Below are 22,071 nucleotides of genomic sequence, written 5' to 3'. Positions count from 1 at the left end.
TTAAATCACTGAATTTGGTAAGTGACCTCAGAACAAAGCAGCTTAGCACTCTACTTACTTCTTTGTTCTGGGGTTCTTTCCTTCACTCAGACCAATGCAGCACCAGAATCACCTGGAGGGACTATTGAAACAGACTGCTGGGTTCCATCCCTTGAGTTTCTGATTTAGGTGGGGCCTAATAATCTAAATGTATTCTAACAAGTTCTCAAGTTCCCTGATATTGCTGGTCTAATGATGTTGACTGAGAACTGAGATTTTTTGTTTGTTGGTTTTGCTTATTTATTTATTTTTTGAGAGAGAGCAAGCCAGGGAGGCCAGGAAGGGCGGGGGGTGGGGGGGTGTCAGGAGGGGGTGTGGAGGATCCCAAGCAGGTTCCACGCTTTCAGCGCAGAGCCCAATGTGGAGCTCAAACTCACAAGCTATGAAATCATGACCTGGGCTGAAATCAAGAATTGGACTGACCCATCCAGGTGCCCCTGAGGCTTTTGTCTTAAGATCTTATCAGCACTTTGATACTTCTAAGAAATTTGGTATTTTACTCAGCAGTTGTTGTTTTTCCTTGGTGTTTCTGCCATGACAATCATTGCACACTGTTGGCCACTCAAAGTCCCTACTCCCTCTTTAATCTGCTCCAATCAGGTTTCTTCCTGCACCATCTTGTCATAACTGTTCTTGTCAGTCACCCAATTAAATGACCCATGAAAATGACCAAAAAAATGACCAAAAGTCATTTTTTAGTCCTTGTTTTACCTGACTTATCCTGACAATGCTGAACTTGACCAGAGCCCTGTCATCTTGGAAACCATGCTGGTTCTTTCTAGCCTTGTTTACTCCTCCCCACCTAGGGAAAAATCCTCTTTTCTGCCTGATCTCTGAAACAATTGCAGATTCATGGTCAGAAAGTTTTCCTTATTGCAACAGTTCCCCTTTTCCTACTGTTATCATCTGTTCAAATATAGTTTCTCTCTCTTTTTTTTTTTTAATTTGGCAAATGCCAGCATCTGAAATGGTTCATCACTCTTCCTTTGGCTATAGGAAACTATATTTGCCTAATTTTCCACCTAACTCACTGGTTGTCCCTTCTTAGTTCTTTGCTGGTTGCTCTTCTTCTTTCTAACCTCTAACCACCAGACAGTCACAGAGCCTCTTGTACGTCCTCTCCACTATACTCAGTGATCTCTTACCCAGTCTTACAGCTTTACTTCCCATTGAACCCTGACTAATCCAGCATAAATTTCTCTACAACTTCAGATCCAACTCTGCCAACTCAAGATCTCCACTTGGGTATTTAAGGAACACTCAAAAATGTTCAAAACTGAACTCTATGTTCTTACTTAATGCATGATTTAAGGAAACAGAAATGTGGAATTAGGAATACATTGACTTTGGGGCGCCTGGGTGGCTTGGTCGGTTAAGCGTCCGACTTCGGCTCAGGTCATGATCTCATGGTTTGTGAGTTCAAGCCCTGTGTCGGGCTCTGTGCTGACAGCTCGGAGCCTGGAGCCTGCTTCTGATTCTGTGTCTCCCTCTCTCTCTGCCCCTCCCCCACTTGTGCTCTGTCTCTCTGTGTCTCAGAAATAAACATAAAAAAAAAAAATTAAAAAAAAAAAGAATACATTGACTTTGTGAAAAGACTTGAGGACTTAGCCACAGAGCAAACTCCTGAATGCATTTTAGTATAATCTCATATTAAAAATTGGATTGAAGGGTGCTTGGGTGGCCCAGTCAGTTAAGCGTCCAACTTCAGCTCAGATTATGATCTCACAGTTTGTGGATTTGAGCCCTGCATCAGGCTCTGTGCTGATGATGGCTCAGAGCCTGGAGCCTGCTTCAGATTCTGTCTTCCTCTCTCTCTATCTGCCCCTCCCCTGCTCATGTTCTGTCTCTCAAAAATAAATAAAACATTAAAAAAAATTTTTTAAATTAGATTGATATACAACTTTAGTAATAACTCCATGCTTTTAGTTCATATGCCATGTAATATATGGGGTTTTTTAAGGCTATGTAAAAAGCATGACAAAATCCCAAACCAAAACCACATCAAGGTAAGGAATTTTCTTCATTGTTAAATCTTTTCACTTAATTCTCTACTACTTTAGCCCCAAACTACCCTACTAAAACTGCATTGTCAAAGGTTTAAGATTTGCTTGCTAAATCTCTCTCTGAAGCATCAACACTATTGACCTCTGGACACAACACTCTCTTGGTTACTATAATGCTATAGTAGTCTGGTTTTCATCTCTCGTTTTCCAGACTCCTACTTTCCTTCTCCAATAGCCTCGGTTTAACTCTTGAACCTCTGGTTTTCCTTTCTATTGTCTGTGACTTTCATTCCCTCAAGGCTTCAAATAACTATCTCCCTTAGAATTTTATTTTTAAAATTTAAAGGACAGATGATGCAAACAAAACACAAGACACAACAATGTTAAATGTAGGAAAAAAAGATACTAGGAATCCAGACACTTGCATTGAAGTCCAAAGTCTCATACTATCTGTATAACTTTTAATTCTCTTTTCTTAGGGCCTTAGTTTCTGTATCTGCAATAAAGGGAATTAAATAGTTAGATGTCCTCTCTAAAGTAACTTTTGTTTTTTGTTTGTTTTTCACTTTAACATTCTAATTTATATCTTAAAACTGTCTACAACTTACATGTCTCTTTGTGGCCTTTTTTCATTTCTAGAATTCTCACAAAGAAAATGCAAAGAAAAAAAAAGATTCTCTATGCCTAACTAACACAGTATCTTAGATAAATGTTTTTAGAAGGATAGCTACTTGAGGTTCTGAGAAAACAGGTCAACTTGTTTATTTGCTGGCATAACAGCCAGGTAAACAAGTTTCATTTATAGAGAATGTATTTTGAATCATTTCTTGATGATGGGCTTGTTTACTCCAGAATTTAGTGTTTAACTACTTTCTAAAGCAAGCTATCAATACACAGTTTACTTTATTAACATTATTAAATTTTTCTTTAGTTATTCAAAATAATTCCCACTTTCCCTTTGTATTTAGGCTCTATAATTATAACCCTACTTTAGCTTTTTAAGTCTTCTCAGTTTTTTTAATGTTTATTTTTATTTAAATATTTATTTTTTATGTTTATTTTAAATTGAGAGACACAGGGAAAGCGAGCATGAATGGGGGAGGAGCAGAGAGACACAGGGAAAGCGAGCATGAATGGGGGAGGAGCAGAGAGAGAGAGAGGGAGAGAGAGAACTCCAAGCAGGTGCTGCAGTGGAAGCACACAGCCATACCCAAGGGGGCTCTGTCTCAGGAACCATGAGATCATGACCAGAGCTGATATCAAGAGTCTGAAGCTTAACTGACTGAGCCACCCAGGCGTCCCTCTGCTCAGTTTTCTGTAATTCATGTAGTTTAGTATAACACATCAAATTCTATTTTAGCATCATCATTTAACTTGAGTCATCTTAACCATTTGTCCTGGTAAAATTATAGCCTAACATGAAAATCTAATGCTATATAGATCATCTGATTATTTTCTTAAGATTGGCTATATATATTAACAAATACACTTAACTAATAACCCACAAAAATCAAGTTTGACTTATATGATCATTTCCAGTTCCAAGACAACAAACACAAGTTAACTTCAAGAAAAGATAAAAGAATTAAATAGGACAGCATAAATAAGACTTGGGGGTTCATGGGTTTTTAAAAATAGTCATTTGGAAACATATTATCTTGCTTCATCCCTCAATGAATTCCCCAAATATTCAATGTTCCTGCCACAATTTATGGTTACTATAACATGCCAAATATATTTATGTCTTTATGCCTTATTAATGCAGGTGCCTTCTCTGCTTGGAATATCCTCTAGTATTTTTTTGTTGCTGTTGTTCATTTAGATTTATTTATCTTATGCTTTTGGGCCCAGCTGAAATGTTATACTGCCTCTTGGGTAGAATAAATCATTATCACCTTTTGCCTTCCCATAGCATTTTGCCTATAATTTCTTTATAGTTTGCCACTTACTTTTCCTTCTATTACAATTATTTATTTTCATATCTAACTGCACTAGTCTGTGTGCTACTCGATGGCAGAAATACATATACTAGGTAGGTGTTTCCTCTGACACTTTCCCAAAATCTACCCCAGTATTCACAATATCTACTGTGTTTGTTTATGAAGAGACAATGATCTTTTATCTTCCTATTTTAACTCAAATATTTATATATGTTTATGTTACTTTTAATAATTCTGTGCTTTTCTTAAATATTTTATTCATATAAACACCCAAATTGTATATTAATGCTTATTAGATTAAGTAGCAATTAAAGAATATATAAAACTAGGAATGTAAAGATCCTTTTGCCATAATGGCATATAAAAGTTAAAGCTTGATTTCTAATTTGCTGAGTTGACTCACTTTAAACATATAAACTATGCACTACCTGTCGAGATAAATCACATAATATTGTCATTTTAGGAAAACTTTATAAACATAGTATGATAGGTATTATTCATATTCTGCTAAATCATTCCCTTCTTTAAGAGATTATTTTAAACACAAAAAACCTAAACTATTTTTAGATCAATGACTCTTTTGAATCTTAGACACTATAACCACTTAAAAGTAGGGTGTCAGTATGTTTTTTATATGTTTAATAAATGCAAGACTACCCCATATATGAACACAATATTACTTAAGAAAAAGTCTCTAAAATGTACTGATTGATAAAAGATCCATATATGTATTTTTAGAAATTGATGCTTTAATATCTTTCCAAGGAGATTATTTTTCTCAGAAACAATTTTAAGTATAACATTATAAATTATAATTTTTGCTTTTAAATCTAACACTCTCCAAAATTCTGTTACTTGCAAAAGACACATAACAAAGGTGCCATCAAGTGCCTTATGGCATATTTATATCGTAGCATCATCTACGCTAGCCAAATGTGCCCACCAAAATGTCACAAATATTAGTGCTGATTTTTTTCTCTGCATGCTGAGATTTCCAAATTCATGTTTGAATGGATACAGCCATACTAGCCTGTCACCATACATTCCACACCATTCCTTCCCCTATGTGTCAAATCTCATGTTCTAATCTGTTCTTCATCTCTCTCCATCATTATTTGTATTTAAAAAATCTACCCTGCTACCCTAAAACTATGGCCATATTTCTACCATCCTCTTCTAAGTATGCACAGGCAAACTGAACATTTAAAGATGAACTAGAAAACAAAGAAAAAAGGTGGAGAAAAATTAATCGTATCCATAAATCTAAAGGTGTGCTTTTGTACTGCAAAGTAACATTTCAAAGGCTAAGTCAACTGAAAAGTTTAAGAAAAATCTTCAACAGTTCAAATGGAGTCATTTTAACTAAATTAGATGAAAAAGAAAAATACTAAATGTGATTCATAAAAGGTTATGGTCAAGTTGTACCATCTGACTAAAGCTTGTTGATCTATAATACACAAATTCACTCAGTTCAGCAATACAGGGGCATTTTAAATTCCCTTTACCAGTGCAACATAATTTGAAATCCTAATTTTTTTTAATTTATTTTTCTGCTAGATTTCAACACTGCCATAAGATTTTTAAAAGCAGAACCTACTTTAGATCTTCAGGGTCAATGCCCTCTTAGTTCAAAAAAAAAGAAATTACAAGTCAACTCAGCAGTAATTTTTCATTCTATTTTCACTTAGCTAAAAATGACAACCCAAAGCATTTCAACTATCAAACCTATTTGTGATGTGATGTATGTGTACATTTCAAAGTAAAAAATCTGGGACTAAAGTCATTACATAAGTATAATTGGAAAGTCAAGTCATATTTTTTATACTAGAAACGTTTTACTATTTTTCTTCAGGCAACAAAAGGTATCCCACTGGATTTGTTTTCCCATCTCCTCTCTAGTTTGTTCTTTTCTCCCAGTTTTAGAGTCTTCCCTATCCCGTACACATCCCAGACTCTGTGGTTGGTCACTTAATTCTCTCACTCTCAGCCTGTCCTTTGCCTTGCATCCTACTTCAACTCTTCAACCTACATTCCCCAGACCACCTAAGCACTGATGGATAATAATCATATCAGTTGTAAAGATCTATTCAACAAAAACACAAATTGACAATTTCATCTTTGTCCTTTGACATATTTATCTATCACCAACTTATTTTCAGTCATATCCCTATTTATTCACCTTCATGGCCTATCAGAAACGTTTGCCACTTTTGTCAATTTCATGCCCCCATGGCCTACTCAATTCTCAGCAGATGACCAGAACTTACACTTCAGAGCAAACTGAGACAGTCATATACAAATGACAACTTCCTGCCCATACTCATCACTAAGAAATTACTATCTGAGTCCATATCCTTGCTTCTTCCCTCACAGTCATTCTACCTAAAGCATCCTGTCTTGGATGTTCATAATACCATCTCCTCTGGAACTGGACACTGTCTCCTCATTCATCCTTTCTGATATTTTTCAACTTCTCCTCCTCTATTCCATCCCATCATCCCTGAAGTCTCTCTTAATCTATTAAAACAAACAAACAAACAAACAGCAAAACAAAAATCTTTGTTTCTTTGACCCTGCATGTCTTTAGTTTCTGCCTAGTCTCTCTCGGTCCCTAATACAAATTTCCATGAAGACTAATAAGTCACTAGATATATATTCCTTTTTACACATGCGATTAGATTTCTCTTCATCAACATTTTTTTCTTCAGTCCTCTTCTCTGTACCTTCTTTACCTTCTTTCCGATAACTTTCCTGAGATCCAGTCTCTGTGCTCCTCTCACTCTCTATCGTCTCACTTCCTTACATATATATTCATCTGTCTTGGAAACCTCCACCTGAATTTCCCAGAGATATCTCAGGTCAACTCATCATTTCTTACAATTCTCTCTAATCTTCATATGTATTTTTATCTCAGTTTGGTGATACCAAAATTCACCAAATGACTCAGTAACTAGAGGGCCATTCTAGAATCTTCTGTCTTCTTCAAAAACACTTTAGATCCAATCAGAAATCTCATTTCATCCGAATTTCTTTCTTTATTTCATACACTCATGACCACTGTTTAGTTCAGGCTTTTACCATCACTCCTGGATTACTATAATAACTCCTTCTGGATACCCTTCTCATCTGATTTCTATGCCCTGGTTTCAAATCCAGGCTCTATATAAGACACAACTGTTACAATTTAAGTTACGGACAATAAATCAGATCATAACTTCTACTTCCTCATTCAAAAATTTTCATTGGTGCTCTTACTTTCCAGAACATTTTGTGATCTGACTCCTAACTCTACAATCTCGTTTCCTCCATCTCTCCAACCTCTTACCCCTATAATTTAAAATACAAAACAATAACGATATTTTAAATTCTTTTAAACACATACCCATATAGTTTAAGATAATCTACTTTGTGCATTTTGTTCCTCTGCCTAGAACAACTTCCCTTGATGCACACACACCAAATAAATTCTTCTTTAACTTTGAAATGCAGCTCTGATATTGCTTTTCCAAAGCCCATCTTTTGACTACCACTGCACATTGATCTCCTCCAGGTAGAGGTAATTACTTCTTCCTCTGGGCTATTCCAGTATTCTATGCCTATTCTTCCTATTACTCCATCATATTCTTTAGTTGACCCTGCTAAAAACTCAGAAAAATTTATCTTTTTATTATGGTACCCATGGGTGATTTATGAAGAGATATTATATTGGACATATTATTTTACCATGACATAAAAGCATTTTGAAGACAGGAGTAAAAAAAAAAATTGCAAATTCTGACAGAATGTATCTGGAATCCTTAGTAAGGACAGAATACTGTAATATTCAAAAGAAAAAAAATCACCTAATGCACAGGAAGAAGAAAAAAATAATTTTCTAAAATTATACAGAGGAAAAGCATAAGATCACAGTTTTTCTTAGAATACACATAAAATACTTAGCATAGTGCCTGGAATGCAATTATATGTTCTTAAAAGTGAACTGCTATTGTCATTAACATTACTATACTATTATTAAATAACTAGACACGTATGAATTAAAAGTTCTAAGTCATAGGTACTTACGGTCTTGGTCCTAAGAATTACACATTCTACCAAAACTATCTTGAGTTTTATAAGGAAAAAAAAAAGGTATTTAAGAGTGATTTATTATATTAGTAAATGTAATAAATAATAACTACCTTTTGCTATTTCATAAGTAACTAATTTATAATGGTCCTTTCCCTAATGGAAATCAATATATCACCAAGAAATTCTATTGAAAAGACTTAACGATTTCTTCTTGCTAAAAGTTCCTTTGTCGCCACATATTAAAACAGATGTATCAAATGATTAACACAGCAAAATGCAAGCCAACTCTTTTCTCATAGAGTTATGAACTTTAAGATAGTTGATAAGCGCTGCCTCACTTACCTTCAGGGGCATCTGCATCACATCTCTTTGGCACAGGGAGGGCTGAGTTGTTTTTATGGTCATCATAAGTTATATTGCTCTGAAAGATGAAAATACAATTAAAATATAAATATTACATTAATACATATATTTGGACTAAAAAGTAATCACATTATGAATTTTAACTCTGTTTTCTATTAAACTACATTTGGCTAATATTCTAAAAGCTAATTTTTATGCAAAATTACAATTAGAAGAAAAAGATTTATGGTAAATGTAACAGTAGGGCTTTTTTTTTTTTAATTATTTTTTTTTATTTTGAGACAGAAGGGCAGAGAGAGAAGGAGAGAGAGAAACCCACGGAGCCTGACATGGGGCTCAGTCCCACGACCTGTGAGATCATGACCTGGGCCCAAATCATGAGTCAGACACTTAACTGAGTGAGCCACCCAGGTGCCTCTAACATTTGGACCTTTTTGCAACAATCTGTAGGTCTTGGTTGAACAACAGAGCGTTTCCCAGAGAAACAGCCTACATATTGTTCCACTGTAAAACAAGAATTATCTTTTGTCCATGCAAATGCATGACCTCACTTCATTTATTCATACAAGAAACTTTAACAGGCATGACCTAGTGAACTAGGTGGAGGGGATAAGGCAAGAAGAGAATAAAAAGATACAAGAAGTAGAAAATATGATTCAAGTGATCTTCCAGTACTATGTTTCCCAAACTCAGGTTACTCATGTACCTCTATTACAGTTTGTGCTTATATTTGTTCCACCTACATTATTACTTAATATTTGTCAGTGAACTAATTTTTCAACCATCGGTAATATTATGTATGGTACTGATGGAAGGCTGGATGTACTTGTTAAATTTTTGTTCTTAATTACATGTTAAATAAAGTAAAGAAAGAAGGAACTACATGATAAAAAAAAGGAGTGATCTGGGTAGATTAGTAACCAAAGACTCCATTAAGAGCAAGGCTTGAAATAGAACCTGAAACACAGATTTGATTTGCATTATTAAGTAGAGCAAAGTATTTTAGGAAAAAGAAACAAACCACACAAAGGTTAAATCAGATATAGTCAAAATATTTTAATATGTCAAAAAATAGCTGTCAGTTACAACTAGGAACTACAGCTGGCTTTTTGAAAGATCAATATCAAGAAAGAGTGTAACAGGTAAGAGGATACCCATTATGTTAAAAGGAAGCTCAGACACCCACAAATAAAATATTTTTAAAGCCTCTTCTGTGGGATTCACAGGACTGATGACAAACTTTGCTCATCAAAATTTTGGAGGAAGTCATATTAATAAAATTACTTGAAATATTTATTTTAGAGAAAATATTATGAGTTTCAATAGAGTGCTGAGATAAAGCTCAGCACCTTGGTACCAGGGGATCCATTAAGGAACTATTATAATAGAATTCAGAGTGTTATTAAAAAACTTGTAAGAAACAAATATAAATAAGTTCAAAAATAGAATGAAAATCCTATTTTAGCAATATTAAACTTAATCTGATGAGCTATTACCTTATTGGAGTCTTCACAAATTAAAAACTGTTTTTAAATATCACTATCTTTAAAATGTCACGATAATGGGGACACCTGGCTGGCTCAGTCCGTTAAGTGTCTGACTTCTGCTCAGGTCATGATCTTGTGGTTCATGGGTTTGAGCCCCGTGCCAGGCTTTGTGCTGACAGCTCATAGCCTAAAGCCTGGAGCCTGCTTCGGATTCTGTGTTTCCCTCTCTCTCTGCCCCTCCCCAGCTCACTCTCTCTCTCCCTCTCAAAAATAAATACTAAAAAAAAATTTTAAATAAAAAAAAAGGTCAAGATAATGAAGTTTAAAATTTTACACTTACCTCTATTAAGTAATTTTGGCTTCCATACATAACATATTGGGGAGCAAGACTATAAATCATGTAACTAGTGTGAAGGACAATAAGCAGAAGTATCATGCAGAGAAATAAGAGTGCCTGGGGCCTCGTTCTACCTCTTCTAATTTTATATAGCTGCAAAGAAAAAAGACAGTAACAATATTTCAGCAATATGTTTTATTTGTACGGCACTAAGTCCTGCTCATATGTTAAAGGTAATGACACAGTTCAGTCAACCATTTCTTTCTTCCAAAATAAATATTAAGAATTCTTAATCATTTTGGGGCACCTGGGTGGCTCAGATGGTTGGGCATCTGACTTTGGCTCAGGTCATGATCTATCTCACAGTTTGTGGGTTCGAGCCCCATGTTGGGCTCTGTGCTGACAGCTTGGAGCCTGGAGCCTGCTTTGGATTCTGTCTCCCTCTCTCTCTGCCCCTCCCCAACTTGCGCACATGCGCGTGTGCTTTCTCTCAAAAATAAATAAACGTTAAAAAAAATTTTTTTTAAAGAATTCTTAATCATTTCAAAGGATTATGAGAATGACAAAGACAATTCTTTCCCTGCAAATCTTTTAGGTATAGATTTATGTTTCCTTTAGTCATAGCAAAGCATCTATATTCAAAGGATCCTATAAATGATCCATGAAAAACTCAAGACCTAGAGAATATATTAGTATTCAGCTGGTTTGTTTCCAGACAAATCTTCTAAACTTATTATGTAATAGCATCTGCTAGAAGCTTATAGAGCTAAGAAGAATTATGAACTATCACTACTTCTATCCAAAGATTAAAGGGATGAGTTTAAACTGTAGGTATTAGTAATATATTTGTGGTTTTATATATTACTGTACAAGAACAGACATGTCACATGTTTATAAATACTCATGACATCCTCCTACCATACTGTTATAAATTCTAGTTTAAAATAATTTATAATAATCTGACTGTAAATATTTTCATATATATCTATAATAGAGAGAAACTAAAACATGTGGTATCAAATACAATGAGCCACAGGACTTTCTTCATTTCAGTGTCAGAGAACATTTTTATTTTAGCAACTAAGATATCACTTCCCTGTTTTATTAATAGATTTTAGGACAACATAGAGTAAATTAACTCCAATTCTGGATGAGATGAAAACATGAACACCTAAAAATTGACATTTCCCAGTTTCCCAGGAAAGAAGTGTGCTGGGGATTTGTGGGAGTGCTGCTTTATTGATAGAAATGTTTTTCCAATGGAACTTGAACAGGATAAACGCAGCTGCAGCAGCCATATTATGATCATACGGGAGAAGCCAAGAGAATTACAGAGATGTCGGACTTGACACTTTTGAGCTACAAAGCAATGCTAGATTTTTGAAATTTTCCACAGCAAGAAATCTTTTATTAGTTCAAACCACTATTTAACTGGGTTTTCTTTTACTCACAGCAGGAAGTAGTTTCTATCTGAATCACCTTCATCTTAAAATTCTTAATTTACCTCAAAATGAGTGTAAGAAGAAAATAACTTTTTCCAATCATATAGTAATCTTTAACTTCTAGTAGGAAGAGCTGTCTTTTGAGCTATAGTGTATCCATCTGTACTTCAATACTTCCATGCAGCCAAACACTATGGAAAAAATACAAGGATCTCTGTGCCTTGGCATTGTTGACATTTTGGGCTGGATAAGTCTTTGTTGTGTGAGGCTACCCCGTGCAACACAGAGTGTTTAGCAGACTCCCCAAGCCTCTACCCACACTACACACCAGTAGCACCCACTAGTTTTACTAACTGAAAATATCTCCAGACAGCCAAATATACCCAGGGGACAAACCTGCCCATTTACAAACCACTGCTCTAGACAAAAAGCATTTTTATGTTACCATGAAGTGAAAAAGCAAATATTTCCATCGCTTTTAATATCAAAATATTTACTTTTATATTATAAATCTAGGCTAATTTGTAGTAATGGAAATTACATACAAAATGAAAAAAATCAAAATAATATTGTTATACTTACTCTAACCCAAAAGAACCATATGCCAATGTTTCGAATTCCTGCCATTGAAGTAAAAATAAAGTACATAATAATAATTGTTATAAGAATATAATCAAGAGGAAACACCTGAAAAAAAGATAAAATTAAATTTAATACACAAACAATAGGAGTTCTGGAAGTCATATAAAGTTAACTGAAACTTCATTCATATTTGACAAATGTTTAAAATATCAACTCTGATTTAGATCAGGCTACTATGATAATACAAAAAAAATAATAATAATCCTCCAAAAAACAATTACTAGTTACTAAATTGTTTAGTACCACTATCCTAAGAAAAATCCTGTAACAAATTAAACAAAAATTACATTTATGTATGGAGTAAAAGACTTCATTAGTTCAAAAATAGGAATTCATTGGAAAAGTTCATCTTAGGTATTATAACGTATCCCAAATCAAATTATGTATAAGAGTTCAGTAATATGTCACTATAATAATCTTGAAAGTACTATTATTGATGTAGAAGTCATATGTAAATGAGCCAAATCAGCAGAAGCCCAAGCATATATTGCCAAGTATCAATAGTCTGTTACCATACTAGTTTGACAGAGTGTGAGAATGTTTGCTAGAGAAGAAAATGACTGATTTTTTTTTCCCTTTTACTCACTGTTTGTAGAACAGGCAAAAGCATATTCAGTGGATTACTCAGGTTTGCTCCAAAAATTATAAAACCAGAATCTATTCCAGCTGAATGAAGAGCTTTATCCAAACTAAAACAATAAAAAATTATAAAGAGTGAATTTATACATTATACTAGCACATTTTTAATTAACTTCACAGGATGTGTGCTGTACAGAATATGTGTACTATACTCACTTTGATAGGAAGAGAGAAATTACAAACAGCAATGCAACTAAGATGAAAAATATTCCCCAAATGATCTAAAAGCACAAAAAAATATCATTAAAATATGATTTTAAAAGGTGATATTAAAAGCACAAAACCATTATGCTCAATATGAGTTGCAAGCATATGACAATGATCCAAATAAAATGATCCAAGATATATTTTAATTCAGTATATAATCTGAGGCATTCATTATCTAAATTTTCATTATGAGGCTATTTGACTCAAAACACATACACAAAAGAGACAAAGTATTTAAGTCTTTATTAGTAAGTAAACAAAGGAGACTCTGCTAAGTCACATAAAAGGTTTATATTCAGTTAGACCGAAATATAAACTTCAAAGATAAATGAAAAGTACATTAAGACTTACTACATACACAGACAAACCAAAACCATGAAACTCATCAGGTTATATAAACCTTTTGCCAAAAAGGGAACTTGGAACATTTTCCCCACAGATTTTTTATTCAGACATACACACACACGCACGCACGCACACACACACACACAAATTCACAGTTTTTGCTTACATGTTGTGTGGTAACTAACTAACTATGGCCCAGAACAGCACTGAAGACATTGTCATGTTAATATTTCTGGTGAAGAAATGTATTAAGCATGGTAATTAGTAGAATACGTTTCCTTACTGTATGAACCTTAAATTAGAGATGGTAGAAAACAAGCAAAAAATTTTTGGAACTGGGTCTCTTAAGAATAAAAACGCTTGAGGGGCGCCTGGGTGGCTCGGTCGGTTAAGCGTCTGACTTTGGCTCAGGTCATGATCTCATGGTCTGTGAGTTCGAGCCCCGCGTCAGGCTCTGTGCTGACAGCTCAGAGCCTGGAGCCTGTTTCAGATTCTGTGTCTCCCTCTCTCTCTGCCCCTCCCCTGTTCACGCTCTGTCTCTCTCTGTCTCAAAAATAAATACAGGTTAAAAAAAAATTTATTAAAAAAAAAAAGAATAAAAACGCCTGAAATCTATGTCAGTAATAATGTAGGTTCTTTTTTTCCCTGACATCTTCCCTAAGTTCCAGCAACAAGTAGGCTGAAGAGTCCACAAAGTCAGAACAAAAAAAAAAATTCCAATTAAGCAGAGTTCGGTGTTTTTACCTTCTCTTTTGACTGGAATTGATAGGAATAGATGGATAATATAATGAATGTGATGGTGTTTTCCACCTTACTTCACATGACTGAAGTACATTTTAGAATTCTGACAGGATAAATGAAGTAAAACAGCATCCTACCCCACATATAAAGATGAGTTTTGGAATAAATTTTAAGCTGTGTTCCTGGGAATTCTTCAGTTCTGAGAGAGTGCCTTTGGAACTCATTGGGAAAGAAAGTTGGCAAGAGAAGACCAAAAAGGCTATAGTCATCACTTGAAATAGAAAACAATGCATGTACCTGGAATTTCACATAAGAATTCATTTATTTAAAAAAGGTCTCACTGCTAAAGAGGTTCGAAGTGACTCCTTTATAGTAACAAAAGTTCATTAGTAGAAGCTATAAAGGAGCTTACACAGTCTTTTTCTACTTGATTTGAGCACCTTTATTTGATACCTAGGTGAGGACAATATGATTACACTGAGGATCAAAAAGTGAAACCTATTACTTCCTAATAGACTGTTAATAAGAAATAGCTTGTAGAATGAGGGAGTATAACTACCAGATACCAAGTAGTAGTAAAAGAACATGATACAGAAATAGCAAAAGTTAAAATTCCCTTTCCGTGATGTCGATTTTGGGGAAGAAAAAAAAAAAAGGAAAAAAATCCTTGACTATTTTCCCAATCTGTTGGGATATATGACCCAGAGTTCAACTGTTTAATCATAGCTACTTAATAGAATAAATTATAAATGTAAAAAGATAAATTTTATAAAAAGCTAGAAAACAATATACATTTAAATGAGAACTTAAATTAGTACTTGAACTAAGTGGAAACCATGACTTAAGAACTAAAACTAATAATGAAAACAATGTCTCACTAAAGACTATCAAGGAAGAGAAATTATAAAAAAGAAGTGAATTGAAATTCTGGAGTTGACACTGATAAGAAAATTTCATTACAAGGGTTAAACAGCAGATTTGGGCAGGAAAGAAGAAAATATCATCAAATTTAAAGCAACTGAGATGACCAAGTCTGAGGAACAGAATGAAAAAATAATGAAATAAAGTGAACAGAGACTCAGACACATGTGACACCTTGAAACATAGCAATATAAGCTCAATAGGATTCCCACAAAAAGAGGAGGGAAAGGGGCAGAAAGAAAACTTCAAGAAATAATAGGCAAAAACAATCTAAATTTGATGAAAAATAACCTATGCATCCAAAAAACTCAACAAAGTCTAAGAGGAATAAATTCAAAGACATCCACACCTAGACATGCATAAATGGAGGGGAGGGTAAATCAAAGAGATCTTGAAAGCAACAAGAAGGAAGAGACTCGTGTAAAGCAGATTCTCAGCAAGATTAACAACTCATTTCCTATCAGAAACCATGAAGACTAGAAGACAGTAGGAAAACAATAAACCTAGTAGTTTCTTATAGTTGAGTTTTAAGAGTATTTTATGTATTTTGGATTGAAGCCTATTTTTTAAGTTTTTTTTTAAGTTTATTTATTTTGAGAGAGAGAGAGAGAGAGCGCGCAAACAGGGTAGGGGCAGAGAGAGAGGGACAGGGAGAATCCCAAGCAGGCTCGGTGCGGGCAGTGCAGAGCCTGATGGGGGACTTGAATTCATGGAACCCTGAGATCATGTGACTTTTTTTTTTTTTTTTAGTAGGCTTCACATGCAGCATAGAGCCCAACACAGGACTTGAACTCACAACCCTGAGATCAAGACCTGAGCTGAGTCAGATGCTTAACCGACTGAGCCACCCAAGCACCACTGTGACCTGTCCTTTTACTTCCTTAACAGTGTCCTTCACAGAGCAGTACTTTTTAATTTTAGTAAAGTACAAGTTATCCATTTATTTCTTTCATGGATCACGCTTTGGTGATGTATTTAAAAACTTACTACCATACCTCAGGTCACCTAGATTTTCTCTGTTACTTTCTAGAAGGTTTATAGTTTTTTTTGTTTTGTTTTGTTTTTTAATACAACGGGTCTATAATTCACTTTAAGTTTTGTGAAAGGTCTAAAGTCTATGTCTATATTCACTTTTTTTGTGTAGATGTCAAATTCTTTCAGCACTATTTGTTGATAAGAGTATCCTTTCTCCAATGAGTTGTCTTTTCTCCTTTGTCAAAGATCAGTTAACCTCATTATGGGTCTATTTCAGGGCTCTCTATTCTGTCGCACTGGTCTATGTGTCTCCTCTTCCACCAATACCATGCTGTCTTGATTACTGTAGCATTAGAGTAAGTCTTGAGGTTGGGTGGTGTCAGTCCTCTGACTTTGTTCTTAGGTATTGTTGTGGCTATTCTGGGTCTTTTTTCCCCCTCCCACATATGTTTTATAATCAATTTGTGAATATCCACAAAATAACTTGGGATTTTTATTGTAATTGCATTAAATTTATAGGTCAAGTTGGGAAAAATTGACCTCTTAAAACAATGTTGTTTTAGAGACATAAATATATAGAACAGAAACCAAGTTTTTCCTGTGTATTAATCAGATATGAATCATGTAACGTTCATTAAACCACATTAAAGAGGTGAAACGTTATAATCTACAAAGAATACCAAGTAAGACATTACTTTTTTCAGAGTAAAAATACTATCAATGTTACTAACTTGACGTGTGATGTTATCTAAAGCAATGATGGATCAACTGTCCAGAAAATTTTCCATTACCTACAAAGAAAATTTATGTTCCTCTATCTCATTAATAGCATACCATTCCCCCAAATCTATTCCCTTTCCCTTTTACTAACTTTAAAACCCTGTGTTTTCTTTCATTTAAATCAGTGGTTCTAAATTGGATATATTCTACCCCCCTTCAAAAGGACATTTGACAATGTTTACAGAAAGTCTGTCATGATTTGAGTTGGGCAGGGGTGTTACAGCAAGCAGGTAAGAATGCTGCTAAATACCCTAAAATGCACAGGACAGTAGTCACCCTCCCCAACAAAGAATTATTGGGCCCCAAATGTCAACTGTGCTGAGACTGATAAAGTCTGATTTAAACTGAACCCTGAATGGTCTTAGAAAGCAGCATGAATAAGCTATCACTTTAGCAAAAATAAACTTTCAATCACTGTCTTAAAATCATTTGTGTTTTGAGATGCTAATAAGCCTACCATAAATCTCTTATCCTAGAATTTAATACTGTCTGACAATGTGAAACAAAACCTCCAAACAGTATAGAAAGAAATAATTTAGGATCAGTTTTTTTTTTTTTAGGACACACCTCTTATCAAATTTCATAGGTGAATTTCCTATATCCATAAAATAGCTTTTGTGTATACAGAAATATAACCCAAAAAAGTAGAAAGTTACCACACCTAGAGACTCAAATAATAGTTACAAATGTAAGATAAAAATAATTTCTATTGTATCTTATTATTTTTGTTACCTTAAATAAAATACCATGTACTGCTTCCTTTTTTGCCTTTTTCTAGTTTTCTTACTCTTTAATAACAATGAGGATAGGAAACAGAAGCATGTTGTCCCTTTATAACTACTTAGAATCTTGTTAACCAAAGAGTGGTCATGGACCATCAGCATCAACTGGGAGCTTGCTGGAACTTGCTGGAGCTTACACACCCTTGCGACTTACCAAAGGTGGACTGGATCTGAATTTGTATTTTAACAAGAGTCCCAAGTAATTCTTATGTTACAATTGAGAAACTGTGCCTTAGAAAAGTCATTTAGAATATCAGATGACTACAATAAAAAGATACCACTTCAACCCAGGTTAACAAGCGTTTGAAAAGATAATTCTGGAATGGAGAACTGGATTTTAATTTAACCCAAACTGAACATTCCTCTCTCTAGAAGCCCATCTGACATTATGTGTCCAGTATTACATAGCTAATGGCCATGGGTCCCAGGTCCCCTAACTCTAAGTAGCAAATCAATTAGTCTTCAAGACTTTCCTCAGAGGTAGAAGGTTAATACATAATTTTCATTATCAAATCTTGATAGGACATTGTAAGTTATAGTTCTAGGAAACGAATTAAGTTTCTTTACATGTTGCAAGTGTTGTACATAAAGTTTTTTAAAAAGTTAGAAGATCAATAATATTCAGCTCTGGCTACAAATTACTGTATTTTAAATTACAAAGAATCTCATAGTGATTTGTTAGGGTAGTACTAGCTAATGGTATTTGGTCATTGTTCTATACTATTCTTATAGAAGAGACTTTCATAAAGATTGACATTAAAAATGAGAGTGGTAAGGATAATGCCAAAATCAGGGTGGGGGGGAGGGGGAAGTAGGGGAGGTCTAGTAGAAGTTTTTTAAAGCCTTATTTTGCCATAATTTCAGATATATGAGAAAACTGCAAAAACTGCACAAAGAATTTTGGTATACCTTCCAACTAAATTGTCCAAATGTTAACATTTACCTTGCTTTATCATTCTCTAGGTGGCTGGACTGTTTTTGAGAATAAGCTGCAGAAAAATACTTTAATACCTATCCTCCAAAAGCAAATTCTTTCACATAATCACACTTCAATTATCAAAATCAAGAAATTAATATTGATATAACACTATTATATAATCTATAGACTTAATTCAAATCTTAATTGTTCCACTTAAGTCCTTTAGAGAACAAAGTTGTGTTGTTTTTTTTCTGGTCCAAAATGCAATTCAGCATTATACTTTGCTTTTATCTGTTTAGTACCCTTTAATCTGGAACAGTTCCTAAATCACTTTTACCTTCATGACCTTTATATTTTGAAGAGTCCAGGACAGTTATTTGCATTGTCCTTCAATGTGGGTTACCTATTTCTTTACAATTATTTATATTCAGTTCATGTATTTTTGGCAGAAATGACAGAGGCACAATCGTATCTATTACCCCATTACTCATGAGCTTAACTTGGATCACCTGGTTAAGGTGGTTTAAGTCATGTCTCTTCACTGTACAATTACTACTGTCCCCTTTATAATTAGTAAGTCTTGTGTAGAAATAGTGAGATTATGCAAATATCCTGTTATCCCCAAATTTTCACCTTCTAATTTTAGTATTCATTTATTTCTCTTGCAAGAAACAGTACTGTATGTGATGTTTGCCAAATACTGATTTTCTAATTCTGACATTTATTCTACATTTATTAGAATGCCACTGTAGGGTAGAGCTTTCCTTTCTCCATTTACTTATTTCCATCATTATACTCATATATTTTGATACTTAAATGGTCCCAGGTTTAGGAAGCAAGAGCCTCTTCAAGCACATTCCCTTATCATACTCTAGCTATACTTCTGCACTTCTTCTCTGTCTGACATAAGCAGGTGTGGGCTTATATACTTTCCCAGCACCAGCCTCAGCATCAACCATTTCTCCAATCAGCCCGGTTTCCTTTCAAGTTAGTGTTTTATCTATTAGTTGAAACATACACATAGAAATTATTGATCTAGTTTTCCTCTCTCATTGTTTTCTGATTTTATGTTTACTTTTTTCCTTGTGCTTTCTGTTGGTTTACTTTGCTCCTTTGCTAGCCTTGCATGCTTGGAATTTAGAGTATATTTTTATCCTTTCTTTTTTATTGATAAATGTGTTTAAGGCTTTGAATTTCCTGATCCTTATTTCATGATCACCGTTTTACATGTATCTCATAGGTTCTAATATGAGATTTCCATCATTAAGAATTTTGAAGTTTGTTTTTATTTCTCCTTTCCTTTCACCCAAGAGTTGCTGAATACAAGGTTAATTTCCAAGTGAAAAGTGTCCTACTTTATTGATTTTATTATAATTCCTAGTTTTAATGCTGCATTGCAATCAGGGAAGAGGTGTTTGTAATATATCTACTCTGTAGAATTTATTGCAGTTTCTTCATGACATAATATATGATCAATTTTAGTGAATGTTCCATGTGCACTTGGAAAGTATAGACTCTATATTGGGATTTAAAGTCCCAAAGTTATGATATACCTTATTGACTTAGGTCTTCTATATTCTTACTCAATTTTGTGCATCTGAAATGTCTTACCCTGAGTATGGTGCTATGTTATTCTCCTACTATTAACATATTTCAATCTACATCTCCTTGAATATCTCATACTTCTTGCTTCATAAAGGTGGTTGCTGTGTTCTTTGGTACGTAACTATTTCATCTTCATCATAACTTACAAATTTTCCTAATAAGTATATTAGTTTTCTATTGCTACAGTGACAAACTACTACAAATGTAGTGGCTTAAAACAACATCTACTTCTTATTCTGTGGGTCAGAAGTCTGGGCACAGCACAGCTCAGATGGTCCTTTGCTTAAGGCAGCACAAAGCCAAACTACCAAGTTGTCAGCAGCGCTGTATTCCCTCCGGGAGGCTCTGGGGAAGAATCCCTTCATGCTCTTTCAGAGTGTTGATAGAATTCAGATCCTTGAGGTTGTAGGGCTCAATACAGGGTTGTAGTCTTTGATGGCTATCAGCCTCTCAGTTCCTTAAGCTGCTTGCATTCCTTTCCATACTGCCCTCTCCATCTTCAAATTAGTAATGGCAAGCCAAGCCTTTATCACATTTTCACTATCCCTGACTTACCCTTTATACCACATACATCTCTCTGACTCAGGCCAAAAAAGTTCTCTGCTTTTAAGGGCTCATGTTATTAGACTGGGCCCACACAGATAATCCAGGATAACCTCCTAAAAGTCTATAACCATAATTGCATTTGCAAAGTCCCTTCTGCCACTTCATGTGGCTACTATAAAGGGTTCCACAGATTAGGGCATGGAAATCACTGAGGGAGGAGAAAAGGATTCTATCACAAAAAGTATCCTTCTCTGTCGGACTTAATGTTTTTCAGCTTGAAATTCTACTTTGTCCAGTATCAAGATTGCTATAGGTTTTCTTATCATTTCCATTTGCCTAGTATATCTTTTAATATACATTTTTAGCCTTTGTCAATCTGTTTTAGGTTATACCTCGCTTTGTGAGGAAAATTAAAATTTTTCTTTTAATAGTGAGTTAGGTCCACTCATTTTTATTGATATGCCTGGAACATTAATCTCAACATATATTATTATCTGAGACTTGCGTGTATTTTATATTTCTCGTGTTTCTTTGTTAATATGTTCTTCACTCTTCCATTTTTAAGTCCTTTTTGTCAAGTAGCTTTATACTTTTGTTTCAGTGCATTTTAATTTTTCAAATGCTCTTAGCCCCTGTTTTCATACTTAGCCCTTTAATATAAAGTTGATTAGTTTTTATGTATCCAACTCCCACCTACTACCCATACAGTAATCTATAAGAAATTCTACTTCTCTCTCTTAATTGCATGATTTGTCTCATCAGAACCTATGTTTACACATATTCTCACCCTTGCCCACATCTTTTCTTCATAGATCTGCAATATTAAATGTTCACCATTACTTCTTTTGCTGATGTTTTCCACCTTATCTTTTGGTTGGTTAGAGCTTGGCAATTAGTGGATTTCTCAAGAGCCCATGGGTACAGAATTCCCTAAGTCCTTAAATGCTTAAAAATCGCTTTTCTAAAAGTTTGGCCAAATATAAACTTCTGACTTTGGACTGTTCATTTAGGCCTTTTTTAATGTCTCCCCGCCCCATTCTTGCTTGCTTTATGTTTTTTTTAAAAATCTGATAAGTCTAAATATGTTGACCTTGTAAATCAGTGGATTTTTTTTTTTTTTTTTTTTTTTTTTTTACTTGGAAATCTTAAGGACTCTTCTTTAATTCTGAAGTCAGTGTTACTAGGAAAATGCACATAAATTTTCCCAGGTACAAAGTGGCTATTTCAATGTGTAGATTTCATGTCTATTTTTAGCTCATTTTTTGGAATTACAACTTTAAATATTAGTTC

General features: G+C 34.4%; 1 protein-coding gene across 2 annotated transcripts in view; it reads right to left on the bottom strand.

The window, feature by feature from the left end:
• Window positions 1-22,071, bottom strand: part of LMBRD1 (LMBR1 domain containing 1) — a 110,516-nt gene that overhangs the window by 18,365 nt on the left and 70,080 nt on the right. For both annotated transcript variants that reach the window (XM_053222610.1, XM_027057490.2), the window contains 5 exons: window positions 13,117-13,181; window positions 12,908-13,010; window positions 12,262-12,366; window positions 10,241-10,390; window positions 8,393-8,471 (listed from right to left, as the gene is read on the bottom strand). In XM_053222610.1, coding sequence (XP_053078585.1) covers window positions 8,393-8,471; window positions 10,241-10,390; window positions 12,262-12,366; window positions 12,908-13,010; window positions 13,117-13,181 — 502 coding nt within the window. The remainder of the gene's footprint in view (window positions 1-8,392; window positions 8,472-10,240; window positions 10,391-12,261; window positions 12,367-12,907; window positions 13,011-13,116; window positions 13,182-22,071) is intronic.

This window comes from Acinonyx jubatus, chromosome B2 (assembly GCF_027475565.1).
Source record: "Acinonyx jubatus isolate Ajub_Pintada_27869175 chromosome B2, VMU_Ajub_asm_v1.0, whole genome shotgun sequence".
Classification (NCBI taxonomy): domain Eukaryota; kingdom Metazoa; phylum Chordata; class Mammalia; order Carnivora; family Felidae; genus Acinonyx; species Acinonyx jubatus.
Note: the sequence above shows the minus strand (reverse complement) of the source record. Positions and strands in the feature narration are given on the sequence as shown.